This window comes from Leucopleurus acutus (assembly GCF_964270905.1).
Source record: "Leucopleurus acutus genome assembly, chromosome: 8".
In the NCBI taxonomy this organism is placed as follows: Eukaryota; Metazoa; Chordata; class Mammalia; order Artiodactyla; family Delphinidae; genus Leucopleurus; species Leucopleurus acutus.
In genome coordinates, this window is record NC_139151.1 from 46,444,925 (window position 1) to 46,459,531 (window position 14,607).

Here is a 14,607-nt window from a genome sequence, read left to right on the forward strand (position 1 = left end):
TTGTACTTAGAACAAAGCCAGAGTGCACATTCTGAAGGCTGCTGGCACGGGAGGTTTGAAGGGGAATGAGTAGAGGACCATTTCATTTGTCCAGCAGTCTGAGGGTTCACAATCCTTATGAAAGTGGCTGTCACTTCCGTTCCTTCACCCAACTACTATTTATTGTGCAACTATGTACCAGGCACCGAGCTAGAAGTGAGGATACGGGTTTATAGGCAAAGAGCCTTTCCTCATGAAGCTTACATTCTAGGGGAAGACAGACAATAAACAATTAGAAAAACGAGCTAACTACTGGCTGTGTTAAGTTTTAAGAATGGAAAAAAATCCTTCACTACTTAGTCCCTACTGGAGGCTGACATTGGATGGAGTGGAGGAGAGGCCTTCGAGTTGACAACTTAGTGGAGACTTGAGAGCATGAGCATTCCAGACAGAGGCAATAGCAAGTGCAAAGGCCCTGAGGTGAGAGGGAATTGGATGGGGTGGAAACACAGGAAGGAGCAAGTGTGGCCAGAGCTCAGTGAGAGGGAGACTGGAGTGGGATGAGGCTGAAGAAGCTGGCAGCAGCCAGACTACAGGATAACCTGTGGGCACCAAAAAGAGTCAGGATTTTATTCCACACACAATGACATGTTCGTGTTAAAAGGAATTTCCTGGCTACTGTGTGGAAAAAGGGTAAAATTAAATTCAGGGCTAGATGGACGCCAAGGTTCTTGCCTGGTCCCAACAATTTATGGCAGGCTCCGTGGGGTTCCCCAGGAGCCTGCTTAGTAACTGGGGACCCTTTATCAGCGATGTCTGATAGAACTTTCTGCCAAGATGGAAATGTTCCATACTTGGGCTATCCAGTCCCAAAGCTACTATGTGCAAGTGGCTCTTGAGCACGTGATATGTGGCTAGTGTGACTGAGGAACTAGAATTTAAATACTATTCCATTCAAAGTAATTTGTTTAAAGGTATGGAGCCACGTGTGGCTAATGGCTGTTGTACTCGGCAGCACAACGCAACACAGCACAGCGCTGGGTGCCTGAGGGTTTCTACTCATTATCCAGAAGCCAGGGCCTTCTCCAAATGGTGGGACTGTAAGAGGGTACATTGATCCCTAAATGCTAAGCCCCCTCTGTGCGTATGGCTTGTCAAGACCGACAGGCTCAGGGAGTATCCTACGCTTCATTTTGTCACCGGGGAGGTAAGTGCACACGGCTGTGAGGCGCTCCTCGCGCGCACTCAGGGGAGGCCCCGCACTGCGAACAAAGGTTTCTGGACCGCTCTATCCAGGACGCACCAGCCTTGCGCTCTCGCGGCCGCCGGCGCGGTCCAGCCATTGGCAGGAGAGGTATAACGGCCCCGCAGCGTCTCGCCCCGCCTGCCCCGCAGCCCGGCCGCGTAGACATCAGCTCCGGGCGCAGCACAGGTGGGCTGGGGAAGCAGGGGACCTAGGCGAGCTACCGAGCGGGGTTGGAGGTTCGGGGACCCCTCGGCGCGCAGTCGCCTTTTCTCCTCTTCGCGGATGGGGGCGTGGGTGGCGCGGGCTCTGGCCCGCACCGGATCGGCTTCCTGAGCTTGCTTTCGCTTTGCCGGGGGCTTGGCGAGGCCTGTGCACCGCAAGCGAGCAGAGAGAGCCGCGCAGGTGGCCGCGCGGGAGGGGCGGGGGGCTGGCGCCTTAAACCCTGCGAGACCCCTGCCCTCTCCCGGAGCACGCGTCCCTGGCACCGGCTCGGTGCCCCGCGGCGCGCGTGGGTCCTGGCTGGCCGGAAGGCGCCCCTGACCTTGGTGTCTCCCCGTGCCAGGTCTGCGCAAGGGCCATGGGCGCCGCGCTGGGCACGGGCGCGCGGCTGGCTCTCCTACCCAGCCGGGCCTGCAGCGCTGTCCGGCACTGGGAGCCCCCCGCGCCCGCCCGAGGCTGCCACTCCAAGGCCGGCCCGGCGCGCCCGGTGCCCCTGAAGAAGCGCGGATACGATGTCACCCGGAACCCGCATCTCAACAAGGTAAAGGTCCGGAAGGGTAGGACGGCCCAAGCCACTATTCTGTGGCCCGCGGGATGGGCGCCCCGCCCCCTGGGCCAGGGGAGGATCCTTCCAGAGGCCCTTCCAGCGGCTTTACATTTTTGCCTTGGGGAGGCTTGGTGTAACTCGGTTTGGCTTTTTTACCACACCTTTTCTGCGTGGAAAGTGGTAATCAGTAATGCAGGAAGCCTAATTTCTTTCGTAAGAACAAATGTAGACTGGGTTAAGGTCCTCATGGCCAGTCTGGCTTGAGGTCAGATCTCCCCTTGATGCTTGCTGATTCTGTTGATCTTGGGCAGTTCATTTAACCTCTGTCCGTCCAAGTTTACCTGTCTGTAAAAGGGAAGCAGTTGTCTCGGGAGCGTTGTGAGATTTAAAGAGAAAATGGAGGTAGCGTTCTTCGCACAGTACTTGACATCCAGTGAGAACAAATGTCAGCTAAGGTTATAATTATTCTGAGGAAAAGATTTTTAATTTGAGCGAGGGCAAGAAAGTCTAGAATTATGGAACGTTTAGACCTTGAAAGGGCATCACAGATCCTAATTCAAACCTCTCCTTTTACAAATGAGAAAACAAGACAAAGGGAACTTGCCCAAGGTCACCAGCTAGTTAGTTCTGGCTCTGCCACTGGAATCTGGGTCTGGATCTCAGGTGCTTGGGTCAAGTTCAGCCCACTGCTAACCCAGTGTTTAGGAGCACACACACTTGTTTCTGGGAGTAGAGTTTAGTATCATTGGTGTTAAAACCAAGAGACCTGGATTTGAGGCCTGTCTCCCAACACCTCCTTGATTTAACTTGGGCATCTCATTTAATTTCTCTGAGGTTCAACTTTCTCCTGCTTAAAGTGGATATTATGACAGACCCACCATTCCTACCACATTCTGTTATTGTGACAATCAAATGAATTACTGAACTTGAAATCAAATTTTAAACTATATAAAGTGCTTGGTAAATAAGTAATTACTACAAAATAAAAGTTTGAATAATTTCTTTGAATCAGGATTGTGAAATTCAAGTGAGGAATTACTTGTGAAAAAGGTGTTTTTGAGAAATAGGAACAATTATATAGATACTAAGTATTGTGATTATTTCCTGCAGAATTAATAGAAGCTAAGAAAGAAAATTTTCTCTCAACCTCCATCTGTCACACTACAATCCCTGCTTCCCCCCAGAGAAACCCTAAATCCTTTGTCTATTACTACTTTGGGATAGGTAAGGTGTTTTATGAATTTAAATTTACTTTGGTAGCAAGTGTTAGAAAACTCAGCTCAAACTGGCTTAGCAAATAAGAGATTTCTTTAGCTAAATATCTAGAGGAAGGAAGGGTTCGACCCAGCAGTCCAGATGGCATCCTTAAGGATGCAGGTTCTCTCTGGGTCTCTGCTCTGCTTTTGCAAGGTCAGCTGCATCCTCAGACTCCATCCAGTAGAGTCTTTCACCCGGATTCTGCCACAGTCCCCCGTCTCCTTTTTTCATACCACACCATCCAGGGATAGAAAGACATTTTCTTCTGGTAGCTCCTGTGGAAGAGAAAGGACGCTTTCTCTGGAGCCTCAGAAAAAGAGTGTCTCTGTCTCATGGACTCTGATTGGATTCCCTTCCATCCCCAAACCGGTCACCATAATTTAAGTAAGTCAGGGCTCACCCCTGGATTTAAAGAGAGAGTTTAGGTTAGGGACACCCATACCAACTGGCTTAGAATAAAGGGGATATGGCTCCCCACCCTGCCCCCCAGTAAATCTGTGTATTGTCATCAGAGGGAGGAGGGATAGATGCTGGAAAGCAAAATAATAAATTCCCACTACTGACTGTGATTGTTTGAACGATCATTGCTTTAGAAATACTGGCATATTACAGTTAGCACTTAATGCTTTATGAATAGTTAAAAAAAATAAAAGAAGGACTTGAATGTCTCTTTTTTTGATTTTAGCCCTAAGTTTATGGTTCCCTAAAAGCACTCTTGCCCCTTGCCCTTGTTCTTGATGTAATTTTTTTCCTCCTAAATAATATAAATGGGTCATTATCCATAAATCTAGGGGCCCGAACTTTTCATGATGTTAAAGATTTTTTTGTGTATCCCTGAAGTCAGCTGATGCTGGTCTGGGGTGAGGAGGGTATCTGCAGTGATGCTGAGAGAGGCTCTTGGCCTCCCGCACTCGCCCTTGGGGAGGGAGGGGAGACAATGGAGGGAGCATCACTGCCTAGGAGCCGCCCCTCTCTTCCCACTGAGGTGCCACCCTCTTGCTGTCCTGCCGACCTCCAGCACTCAGAGAGTTTCCGGGGAAGGCTTGGCGCTTGGCACTTTCCATCAGCCAGATGGGGAGACTTGCTGAGTTAAACAGAACGACTGAGGTTATCACTGAGAAAACAAGAGAAGGGCAGCTTTGAAAGGGACCAGTACTTAGTGGGTGGGTCTGTGGGTGGATTTTTTTCTGCTAGACTCCGAGCCCCTCCAGGGCAGGGACTGAGTTTCATGCATTTGTGGCAGGCACTGGGTAGTTCCTGAAGGGTGTAACAAGGGCATGAACATGAAAGCTAACATTACATTCTTCGAACATGTTCTCTGGGTTTGCCTCCCGCTTTTGACAGATCAGGAGAGGCATTTCAGTTGAAGCTTGAGGGCAGAGGGTCGTCAGGAGATGGAATTCTCTGAGAGAAGAAGAGCTGCTGCACAGGCCAAGCATCACTGCTCTTGTGCAGTCAGGGTCTGGTCCCTGCTCTGCCATAACCTCACCATGCGGTCTGTGCTGAATCTCATTAGCCTCTCTGCCCACGTCACACCACTGCTATGAGGATCGCGGGGTGAAATCATTTTAAAAACTGTACGGCACTAAGTATTAGATGATCGTGTTGACAAGTTCCAGAATCAGGGTTGGAAGCTCCCTTAGATATGGCCTAGTCTGGAATTGTTGGATGTGAAATTAGCTTGGGTCTAACCAGCATTTTTATGTTAAAGAAATGAGTTAGAATAGAATGAAAAAATAGGAAATGTATTAAACTTAATAAACATAAGTATTATACCAAGTCACCATGTGAAATGCCAGTTTTTGCTATGGATTGTCATTTAAAAAAAAAGCTTTTGAAAACCATTGTTCTCATCCAGCATCTGATTTTCAGATGTAGAGACAGGCAGAGAAAGTCAAGTGATGCCACAGAGATTGTCATTTGTTGCAGAAGTAGGCAGAGGAAGCCCACCTCCAGATTTTCAGTCCACTGAATCACAATGAGAATTCTCATTCACATGTGCTTTGACTGATTCAGGCACATTCAGAACGATGACAGAACTGGAATTGGATGATTCCAAGTTCCCTACAGGAGTCTAGATTTTCTGATTGATGCAAATTCAGCAATACATCAATTTCAACTTCCCTTTAAAAAAAAAACAAACAAAACTAATATTGTGCCTTTCTTCTAAAATTTACATAATGACCTCTTCTGTTATCCATGTAGATTGTGGCAACAGAGTAAATCTGATTACATATTACAAGACATCAGACATATTTTACTTATATTAAACAGGCAATTATCAACCCCATTTTATAGGGTATCTTCATAGGACGAATCATCCCCATCCTATTCATGTAGTAGCAAGTGAGCCATCAAAACGTTGCTGGCCCCAGCTTATCTCTGGCCTCTCTTGGGAAGGGATGTTCTATTCCCACTCCCCAAACTAGACTTGAGTCCCCTCCCATTTGTCTTCTCACTCCATGTTTCTTTCCTTTCGGCACTGAGCGCCCTGTTGTCATGGCTGGTTGATTTGTCTTCCACACTAGATCCTGAGCACCTTGAGGACAGAGACTGTCTTGTCACACAATATTCTCTACGCCTGACTTGAGATGCTCAATAAATATTTGCTCTTTGAATGATCTCAATCGAGTCCCAACCCCTTTCCTCTCAGTTTTATGGATCTTAATGTCACTGCTTTACAGTTAGCCTCATGCTCTTGTTGTCTAGAGAAATGTCTACAAATAGCCTATTGGGAGGAAATACACCTACTTGACCTTAATCATCAGCCTGATGATTGGGAAAGACCATCAGCTTGATGGTCAGGGAAAGAATGAATGAAGCGTGCTTGGTCCGGTCACTGTGATTATGGACCAGCGCATTTCATGCAGCGGGGCCTTCTTAAACTGCAAGGCGTGGTGACCACCTTCACATGTGGACTAGATGCATGTAGATTAGTAAACGTGTTTAGGCCTGGGGGCCTGCACTACAGTGCTGGCTGCACATGTGAGGCCACGCAGGTTTTAGCTCAGTCCTTCTACATGCAGTGGTAATTTATTAGACTCCCACACAGCTGGGATTTGCCTTTGACTAAAGTATGTTTTTGTTCGGTGCCAGTGTAGAACTTGATCTTGCCTCCTTTGGGTTGGGGGGAGTCTGTCATCACACACTTGGCTTACTGATCAATCAGGAGGTGATAGCTGGGTTGTACACCGAATTAGAAGTCTGTTGCAGATGCTGTTTTGTGTCCCAAAGGCCGATAACATAATGTGTCTTCCTGAGACCTCTGCTTCAGATGTGATGTTGGGTTGGGCCTCCTTGATTGATAAAGAAGCAATGCATTATTAAGTGAACATTATTTCCATAAGCAGCAGTTTGCTCTAGATCTAAGCCTCTTGTGCAGTGACTCAGGGCATCGAAGCTCAAATACTGTTCAGATATTTTAAGAACAAACAAGCAGAGGCAGGTTGGAATTGAATCCTTCCCTGTTGGGGCTTCCCTGGTGGCGCAGTGGTTGGGAGTCCGCCTGCCGATGTGGGGGACGTGGGTTCGTGCCCCGGTCCAGGAAGATCCCACATGCCGTGGAGCGGCTGGGCCCGTGAGCCGTGGCCACTGAGCCTGCGCGTCCGGAGCCTGTGCTCCTCAACGGGAGAGGCCACAGCAGTGAGAGGCCCGTGTACCGCAAAGAAAGAAAAAAAAAAATCCTTCCCTGTCAAATACTGTCCTGGCTTCATGGGATTGATAGGGCTTTGTGCTTGGAACAGCTAAAAGAACTTGTATTAGTTAGGCTAAAGGTTAGGCAACTTTAACAAAGTAACCCCCAGACTCAGAGGCTTAAACAAGATAGAAGTGTTTTGTGTTTTTTTTTTTTGTTTTTCTTTTTGCGGTACGCGGGCCTCTCACTGTTGTGGCCTCTCCCGTTGAGGAGCACAGGCTCCGGACGCGCAGGCTCAGCAGCCATGGCTCACAGGCCCAGCCGCTCCGCGGCATGTGGGATCCTCCCGGACCGGGGCACGAACCCGTGTCCCCTGCATCGGCAGGTGGACGCTCAACCACTGCGCCACCAGGGAAGCCCGGAAGTGTACTTTTCACATAAACAAGTCTGGGTAGGCAATCGCAGGTTGGTATGTGGCTTGATTTTGTTGCTCTGCCATCCTCAGTGTGCATCTTACGTTTCGTGGTCCAAGATGGTTGCTTCTAGGCTCTGCCATAATTCCATACAGAAGCCAGTCAGAAGGGAATATACACAATTTGGATGTTGCAAATATCACTTCCATTCACATCCAATTGTCCAGAGCTTGGTCATACACCACACCTAGCTGCAAGAGAATCTCGGAAATGTAATCTTTAGCCGGGCACCCATATATCCACTTAAAAATTCTGTACCACTAAGGAAAGAAAGAATGGCTATTGGGGAAACTGCTACAAAATGCTTATCTGAAATTTTAATTTGATTTACTGTCAATTTTATCCCAACTTTTAAAATCCATCAGTTTCTCTACATCCCCTCTACCACCAGCCTTGTTCACTCCTTCATCGTCTTGTGTCTAGATTAGGCAGGAGCCTTCCAGTGGCTCTCCAACTTGCAGTCCTGTTTCTTTCAATCTGCTCCTCTGTGTCTGTTGACCACACCTTGAGAGGCTGAAACCTTGCACACATCCTTAACCACTCTCTTTCTTTCAGACCCCATGTCCAATTCACCGGAGAGTCCTGTTGCTCTGTCTTCAGACTAGATCTGGAATCCACCCTCTGCTCTCACCACAGGTCCCACTCTGACCTAAGGCACCACTGTTTCTCTGCTGGATGACTGCAGTGTCCCCCTAGCTGCTCTCCTTGTGTTCCTCTTGTTTGTTCTCCACACAACAGCCAGCGTGAGCCTTGTAAAACGAAATTTGATCACGTCACTCTTCCGCTGGAAACCCTGCAGAGTCAAAGTTCTTACCATACCCTGCATGATTTGACCCTCCCTGACCTCATCTTTTGCTACTCCTCAGCCTCACGTGCTGCCCAAACATGCTGGCCTCAAACACTCCAAGCATGCTCCTACCTGGAGTCTTTGCACTGGCTAATCCCTCTTGTAGAGCACACAGCCCCTACATAACCATGTGGTTAACTCTCTCACCTTCTTCAAGGCTCCTCACTTTCTCAGTGAGACCTATCAGACCACCCATGGGAAGTTGTAAACAGCCCTTTCAACCTTCTTGGTCTACTTTTCCTCCATAGTATTTGATACTTCCTAACATACTGTTTAATTTTCCTACTTACCATACCTCTTGGTTATTATGTGCATTTCCCCACTATAATGTAAGCTCCATTTAGGCAGGGATTTTTGTTTTATTTGTTCATTGATGTATCCAAGGTACTTAGAACAGTGCCTGGTCCATAGTTTGGTACCGAGTAAACAGTCATTGGATGAGTGAATCATTCAGAGAGACATCTGCTGAGGCTTCTGCCTCTCATCCTTTCCCTTCCCCCTCCTCCTTCACCAAAGCCCCCCTTCTTTTCCTCTGGTGCTTTTCCTTCCCCGGTATCCCCCTCTATGGGGTTTATATGCCCAAGATCACTTGTATCTGGAATGTGGATAAATCTCCCATCAGACCTTTGTGTGCCCAGAGGCCCACTTACTGTGAAGACTGGAGAAGCACAACACAGATGTTCACCCTTTGTTATTTCCAGTTTTACCAGCCAAGCCTGGGGAAAGGGAGACCCTATTCTGGAGACACAGATGGTACCTTGAAAGCAGAGATGGATGGAGACATTCTTGAGGCTCACAGAAAAAAACAAAGGGTGGGGGGTGTCCAGGCTGTGGGCCAGAGATAGGAAACCCCGGCTTCTGTCAGCATCTCCAACTTCCTAGAGCTCCCACCCTCTACTTTGAGTCTTGGCAGCCCCCATCCCTGCTCTGAACTTCTCTGATTCCCCCGTGCTGCAGCACCCCTGCTGAAGATACAGGAAACCATGTTATAGATTCAGTGACCCCCACCCCTGTTCATATGTTGAAGCCTTATCTCCCTAATGTGATGGTATTTTGGAGGGGGGGGGGCCTTTGGGAGGTAGAGCCCTCATGATGGGATTAGTGTCCTTATAAAAAGAGAAAGGACACTAATCCTCTCCCTCTCTGCCATGTGAAAGTAGAGCAAGAAAAATGGCCATCTGCGAGCCAGGAAGATGGTTCTCACCAGGAACTGAATCGGCCATGCCTTGGTCTTGGACTTTCAGTCTCCAGAATCATGAGAAGTAAATTTCTGTTGTGTAAGGCACCCAGTCTATGGTATTTTGTTATAGCAGCCCAACTGGGCTAAGACATCATAACAGGAACTGCCTCTTATCTCGGGGTCAGGAAATCAAGGAAGTGTGGGATGGGATGCAGGAGCACAGGAGGAAGATCTGCTACTCCTAGAACCCAAAACAGATGCTCAGAAAGTGTTTTCTCATAAACATGTTGTTATAAACAGTTGAATTGTTCTCCAAAGAAAGTATATTATGTGTTAGATTAGCATTTGTGTGATCATTATGAAGATTTCAGAAATGTTGGCTTATGTTTATGACTGCTTAATTCAAAATGCAAAATACTAAGTGGAATCTATATCCATGAGCATTACTGTAGAAAGATGTAGCTCTATAAAAAGACTTGGAACTAAATGTGTGAAAATGATCATGTTAGGGCAGTGGAATTATGGGAGATTTATTTCCTCTTTATGTAATTTTCTTTAATGATCCATTGTCTTTTCAATTTTAGGTTACAGTTTCTGTTGGAAATTGAGTTTCTAGAGCCAAGTAAATAACAGATCAACTTTTGGAAGTTGACCCATCTGTAACGCAAGGGTGACACTCTGATCCTGTGGAAATCCCTCTAAAATAGTCTTATTTCAAGATTTGCTTGCATATATTTTCTTATCTTCTAGAGGCAATGTGTTTAGATTCATGTAATAAAATGTCAACATGGGAACCCTCCACCTGTCCTGAAAACAGTGGTAAACAGCAGTATATAGAGTCTGTAACAGCAGCACTGGAGGGCAAATCCCACCCAGAAATTCATGTTGTCTGGCTCAGACGGGCCAAGTGGTGTCAAAGTCAATCTAAATCTGGACTCTATATATGGAGTTTCTGTGGACGCTTTTTCAGGCTCATCTCCAGCCTCTGTTTCCAGTTTCTCTTGGTCCTCTTGGGCCTCTGTAGGCTCTGGGGGTTACGGCTTTATTTTACTTTGCATTTGTGTCATTTCTACCAAAAGTTTCTTTTATCATCTACTCTCTCCTTTCCAATGCCAGTCTTATAGTGAAGGGCAGGGGGAGAAGGCGTTTTGATTCATGTGGCCATTGCAAAGGGGTCAATGGTGTGAGGCACTTTTGTTTGCAAAGACGAGGTTATAGTCAGCTTCCAGATCTTCACTTTGATGTGTAGAAAGTATAATACATTGGGAAATCCTTGGGGTGGTGTCTCACTGCCTCTGTGACACAGAGCACAAAAGATGCTCTATGACTGTGTGATGAAAATCTGAGGGCTAGCCCATGATTGGGGGTGCCAGGGTCAGCAGTTAAAAGCATGCATTCATTCTGTACCCAGATGGTTGCTTGGCAGCCTGGTGAAAACACAGCTCCTACCCAAAGGACAAAGTAAAGAGTAAAAAGTACTCAGTCATTTGAGGAGAGGGTTTTGGGGTAGAAAGATCATCAGCTTTTGAGGAACTTGAATAAGAGAAAATTAAAGCTGCTTTGCTTTCAGAAGTGATATGAAAAGCTAGAGGGACCATAGGGGATAGAGTTGAATGATTAGCAACTTGAGAATATTATTCTTTTTAAAGCATTTTGTCTGGATTCTGTATCGTTGTTTGGTAGTAATCTCCATGAAGCCCGTAGCATAATGGTCCTGAAACACACTCCCCTGTGGTGTGGAACTCTGGAGAAGGCAGACCCTGTTTGTTCCTTTGTTTTGTTTTGCCTTGTTCTTTCAGAAAAGAGCAGGAGGGAGGCAGCATCTGCACAAGGTGGCATCTCTTCTGAGTTGTTGATCTGTGCAGTGACTTTCCCCATGAGACAAAGGCTGTCATGTTCCCTCATGACTTCAGTGGAGCTGGGTCTCCATTCACAGTAGACGGTTCCCATCCCCACTTTGTCCGGTTTCTGAAGGAGGTGTTGAGGATTCCAACCTAGATTCGTATTATACTGAATTTCCTTCAGTAGCAGAACGCCTTATGGAAGGAATCCAAGTCATAACGATAAGAGCTGGCATCTTTTTGGACATACGATGTGCCATGGATTGCTCTAAGCAGTTTCTACACATTAACTCATTTAATACAATATCACGATGCTTTGACATACACTGTCGTATTACAGATGAGAACGCTGAGGTTCAAGGAGGTTAGGTAACTTGCTGGAGGTCTAGCAGTTCATAGTGGCAGAGCTGGGTCTTGAACCTGGGCCATCTTGTTTTAGGGCCCACATCCTCACCCCTTCTGCTGTACTGCCACTTCCAGTGTGCAAGTGCCCTCTCACTTACACTGGTATGTAAAGTCTGATGCTCTGGGGCCTTGCCAGTTATATGGGGGACAGTCCCTGCTGTGGCCCTCTGATGGGCTATGACCATACCCGCTGGCTCTGTTAGAATCAGAATCTGGGACTCGGAGGGAACTTTGAAAAAGTTCCTTCTCTTTGCCCTCTAAATTTGTGTAATTCTCCCAAGACTCATTTGTTTATTTATTAAATTTATTCATTAGACATTTGCTGAGTGTCTATTACATATTTTAGGCAGTGGAACCTCAGTGGTGGATACAACACTTCTTTTGCCTTCAGGAGCTTATGTGTGAGAGGGTGGAGGTGGGGACCAGTTAGTAAGCAGACGGTTTCAATTCAGAAGGGTGGTGTGATGCAGAGAACATGTACTAGTGCTATGGGAGCTTGGGAGAGGGGTGCGAAAACACTCTTCTCTCTGGCAGTTCTGTCATCACTGACTCTGTGGAAGAGCAGTCGGCGATGAAGGTGATGGAGGAGAAGTCGTCTACGTCAAACCATGAGAGAGAATGGCTTTCTCTCTGAGGACAGCCACCTTTTGTGGTTGAATGTGCAGAAATTGAGCAGTAGGCCCATACCTTGTAAGGGGCCCCATTTTCAGAGAGCTAAATAATTTTACAAAACCTCTAATCTACAAGCAGAGTTAATGATAGATCTCTAGGACTGTGACATGCCCTTTTATTTTGTTCTTTTCCTTCCTTTTGTGTTTCCCAACTCCTGGGGGTACCATTCACAGTGGGTTCACTTATGAAAATCTTCAGGGCTCAGCTCTCCAGGGCCACCTCTGCCATGCCACCTTCCTTGATAATGCCCCATGCAAGTGGCTCGTTCACCCTCTGCGCTCCTCTGGCATGTGACCTGTGTAGTCATGGCCCTTTTCTACATTTGGTTTCAGTATATACTCATAACGCATGTGTCTGTCTCCATCTGGATGTCATCTTCAGAGCCAGGACCCCCTCTTAGGCACTGCGTGGCTCGCACGATGCCTTCTTCATAGTATACTCTCAATAAAAGTTAGTGATGTGAATTACTTTCACATTGCCTCCTGGACACATCAGAAACCGCTCTGGTGAACACTGACAGTACACAACCCCATCTGCCATCTCTTCTAAAAAGATGGTGACGATATAATTATGCTTAGATCTCTCCATGGGGCTTGGAGGATTTTGAAAGCCAAGAGAAATATTTTATTTTGGTCATAAAAATTTCAGGAACCCATTCCTTTTTTTTTTTTTTTTTTTTTTTTTGCGGTACGCGGGCCTCTCACTGTTGTGGCCTCTCCCGTTGCGGAGCACAGGTTCCGGACGCGCAGGCTCAGCGGCCATGGCTCACGGGCCCAGCCACTCTGCGGCATGTGGGATCTTTCCGGACCGGGCCACGAACCCATGTCCCCTGCATCGGCAGGCGGACTCTCAACCACTGCGCCAGGGAAGCCCAGGAACCCATTTCTTTAAGAGAGTTTTCTGCCCTGATGCTGTACCAGGTGCATTTCATCTAAAAAACAGCACCTTTATGATCAGATGATTTATTCTCATCCTTGAGGGTGCTTAAGACCCTAGATTTAGACCTCTGTAACTAGTAACAGGTTAAAGGATTCTGGTGGTGAAGGAAAGCTGTCAGCTAGAATCAGCTGTGTGTGCCCCCCTCCCCCTCCCCCCATCACCAGGGCACAGCCTGTGACCAGATAGTAGGCAACAGCGCACACTGGCTATGATCTAGGGATTTGGAGTCAGAAAAGCCCAAGGTTCCGGTTCCAGCTCAGCCATCCACTATATGTGGGATTTGGGGAAGGGCACTTCATTCCTCTAAGCCTCAATTTCCACATCTGTGAATGGGGATGATAACAAAATATACCCACTTCACAGGGTGCTATAATGATTAAATGAAATAATGTATGTAAGCACATTGTAAGTGCTCAATTAATTCTCAGCGAATCCACAGCTCTAAAAATTTTGCTCCGTTTCTAACATAGTGTGAAGCCCTGTGTGGGCCTCAGAAGAGGGCACAGACTTAATAGGGTTTAGACCTGGTCCTTGCCCTTCTGGAGAATCCAGTCCAGAAGGAGAGGGGAAGACTGAGGAATCCAAACTCATTCTCCATGGGTGTGGATACATCGGATTTGGGCAGAGACTTTATAAGAGAGGAGTGAATCCAGGAAGAGGCAGGTTGAATAGAGACTTTACAAATAATTTCCGGGTACTTGATGGGTCTTAAGCTGGATGATCTAGATGTTTGTCTGAAAGAAAATGAAATTAAAAAGACTTCAGCAGCAGAAAACAGAGTGCCATTTGAAAACGTGGTACTTCCAGAATTTAAAGCTGGTGTTGAAGGGAGTGGCTGCTGTCATACCCCAAAGGAATCTCAGGATTTTGCCCCAACATTTTGGCACGTTCTAACCAAAGTTTTTAAAAGGAACATTGATCCAAAGTAGCTGGATTTTTTTATCCATTAACTTGTCTTTTTGTCTCTCATCTGTCTATCTATCTATCTATCTATCTATCTATCTATCTATCTATCTACCAACCATCACTACAACACTCCCAGTCTCATGAGATCATGATAGCAAGAGAGCAAGACAAGAGAATGTCTGCTAGGGTAGTTTAGCATTAAAGTTAAAAAGTTGCTTCAAATCCAGCTGGGCCCACCTCACCTAGCAGGGAGTTTAGATAGTCCTCCAGCCTCCATACACTCTGCCTTGGGTAATGAATAAATTAATTGCATATGCATATTTTAAATGAGCATCTCTCCTCTATAAGAACCAAGGATAAGCATTCCCCAAAAGACTATGAAGACTACCTGTCCAGCCCTTTGTCTTTGAGCAGATAAGATCCATTGAACAGTATGTCTGTTTTTGTGCCAATACCACACCA

At 46.7% G+C, this 14,607-nt stretch overlaps 1 protein-coding gene across 1 annotated transcript in view; it reads left to right on the forward strand.

Annotated features, from left to right (window-relative positions):
- Positions 1–1,802: 1,802 nt before the first annotated feature.
- Positions 1,803–14,607, forward strand: part of ME3 (malic enzyme 3) — a gene marked incomplete at both ends in the record, with an annotated part of 199,014 nt that continues 186,209 nt past the window's right edge. Inside the window, one exon of the mRNA XM_082844916.1 lies at positions 1,803–1,985. Within this exon, the coding sequence (XP_082701042.1) occupies positions 1,803–1,985 (183 nt within the window). The remainder of the gene's footprint in view (positions 1,986–14,607) is intronic.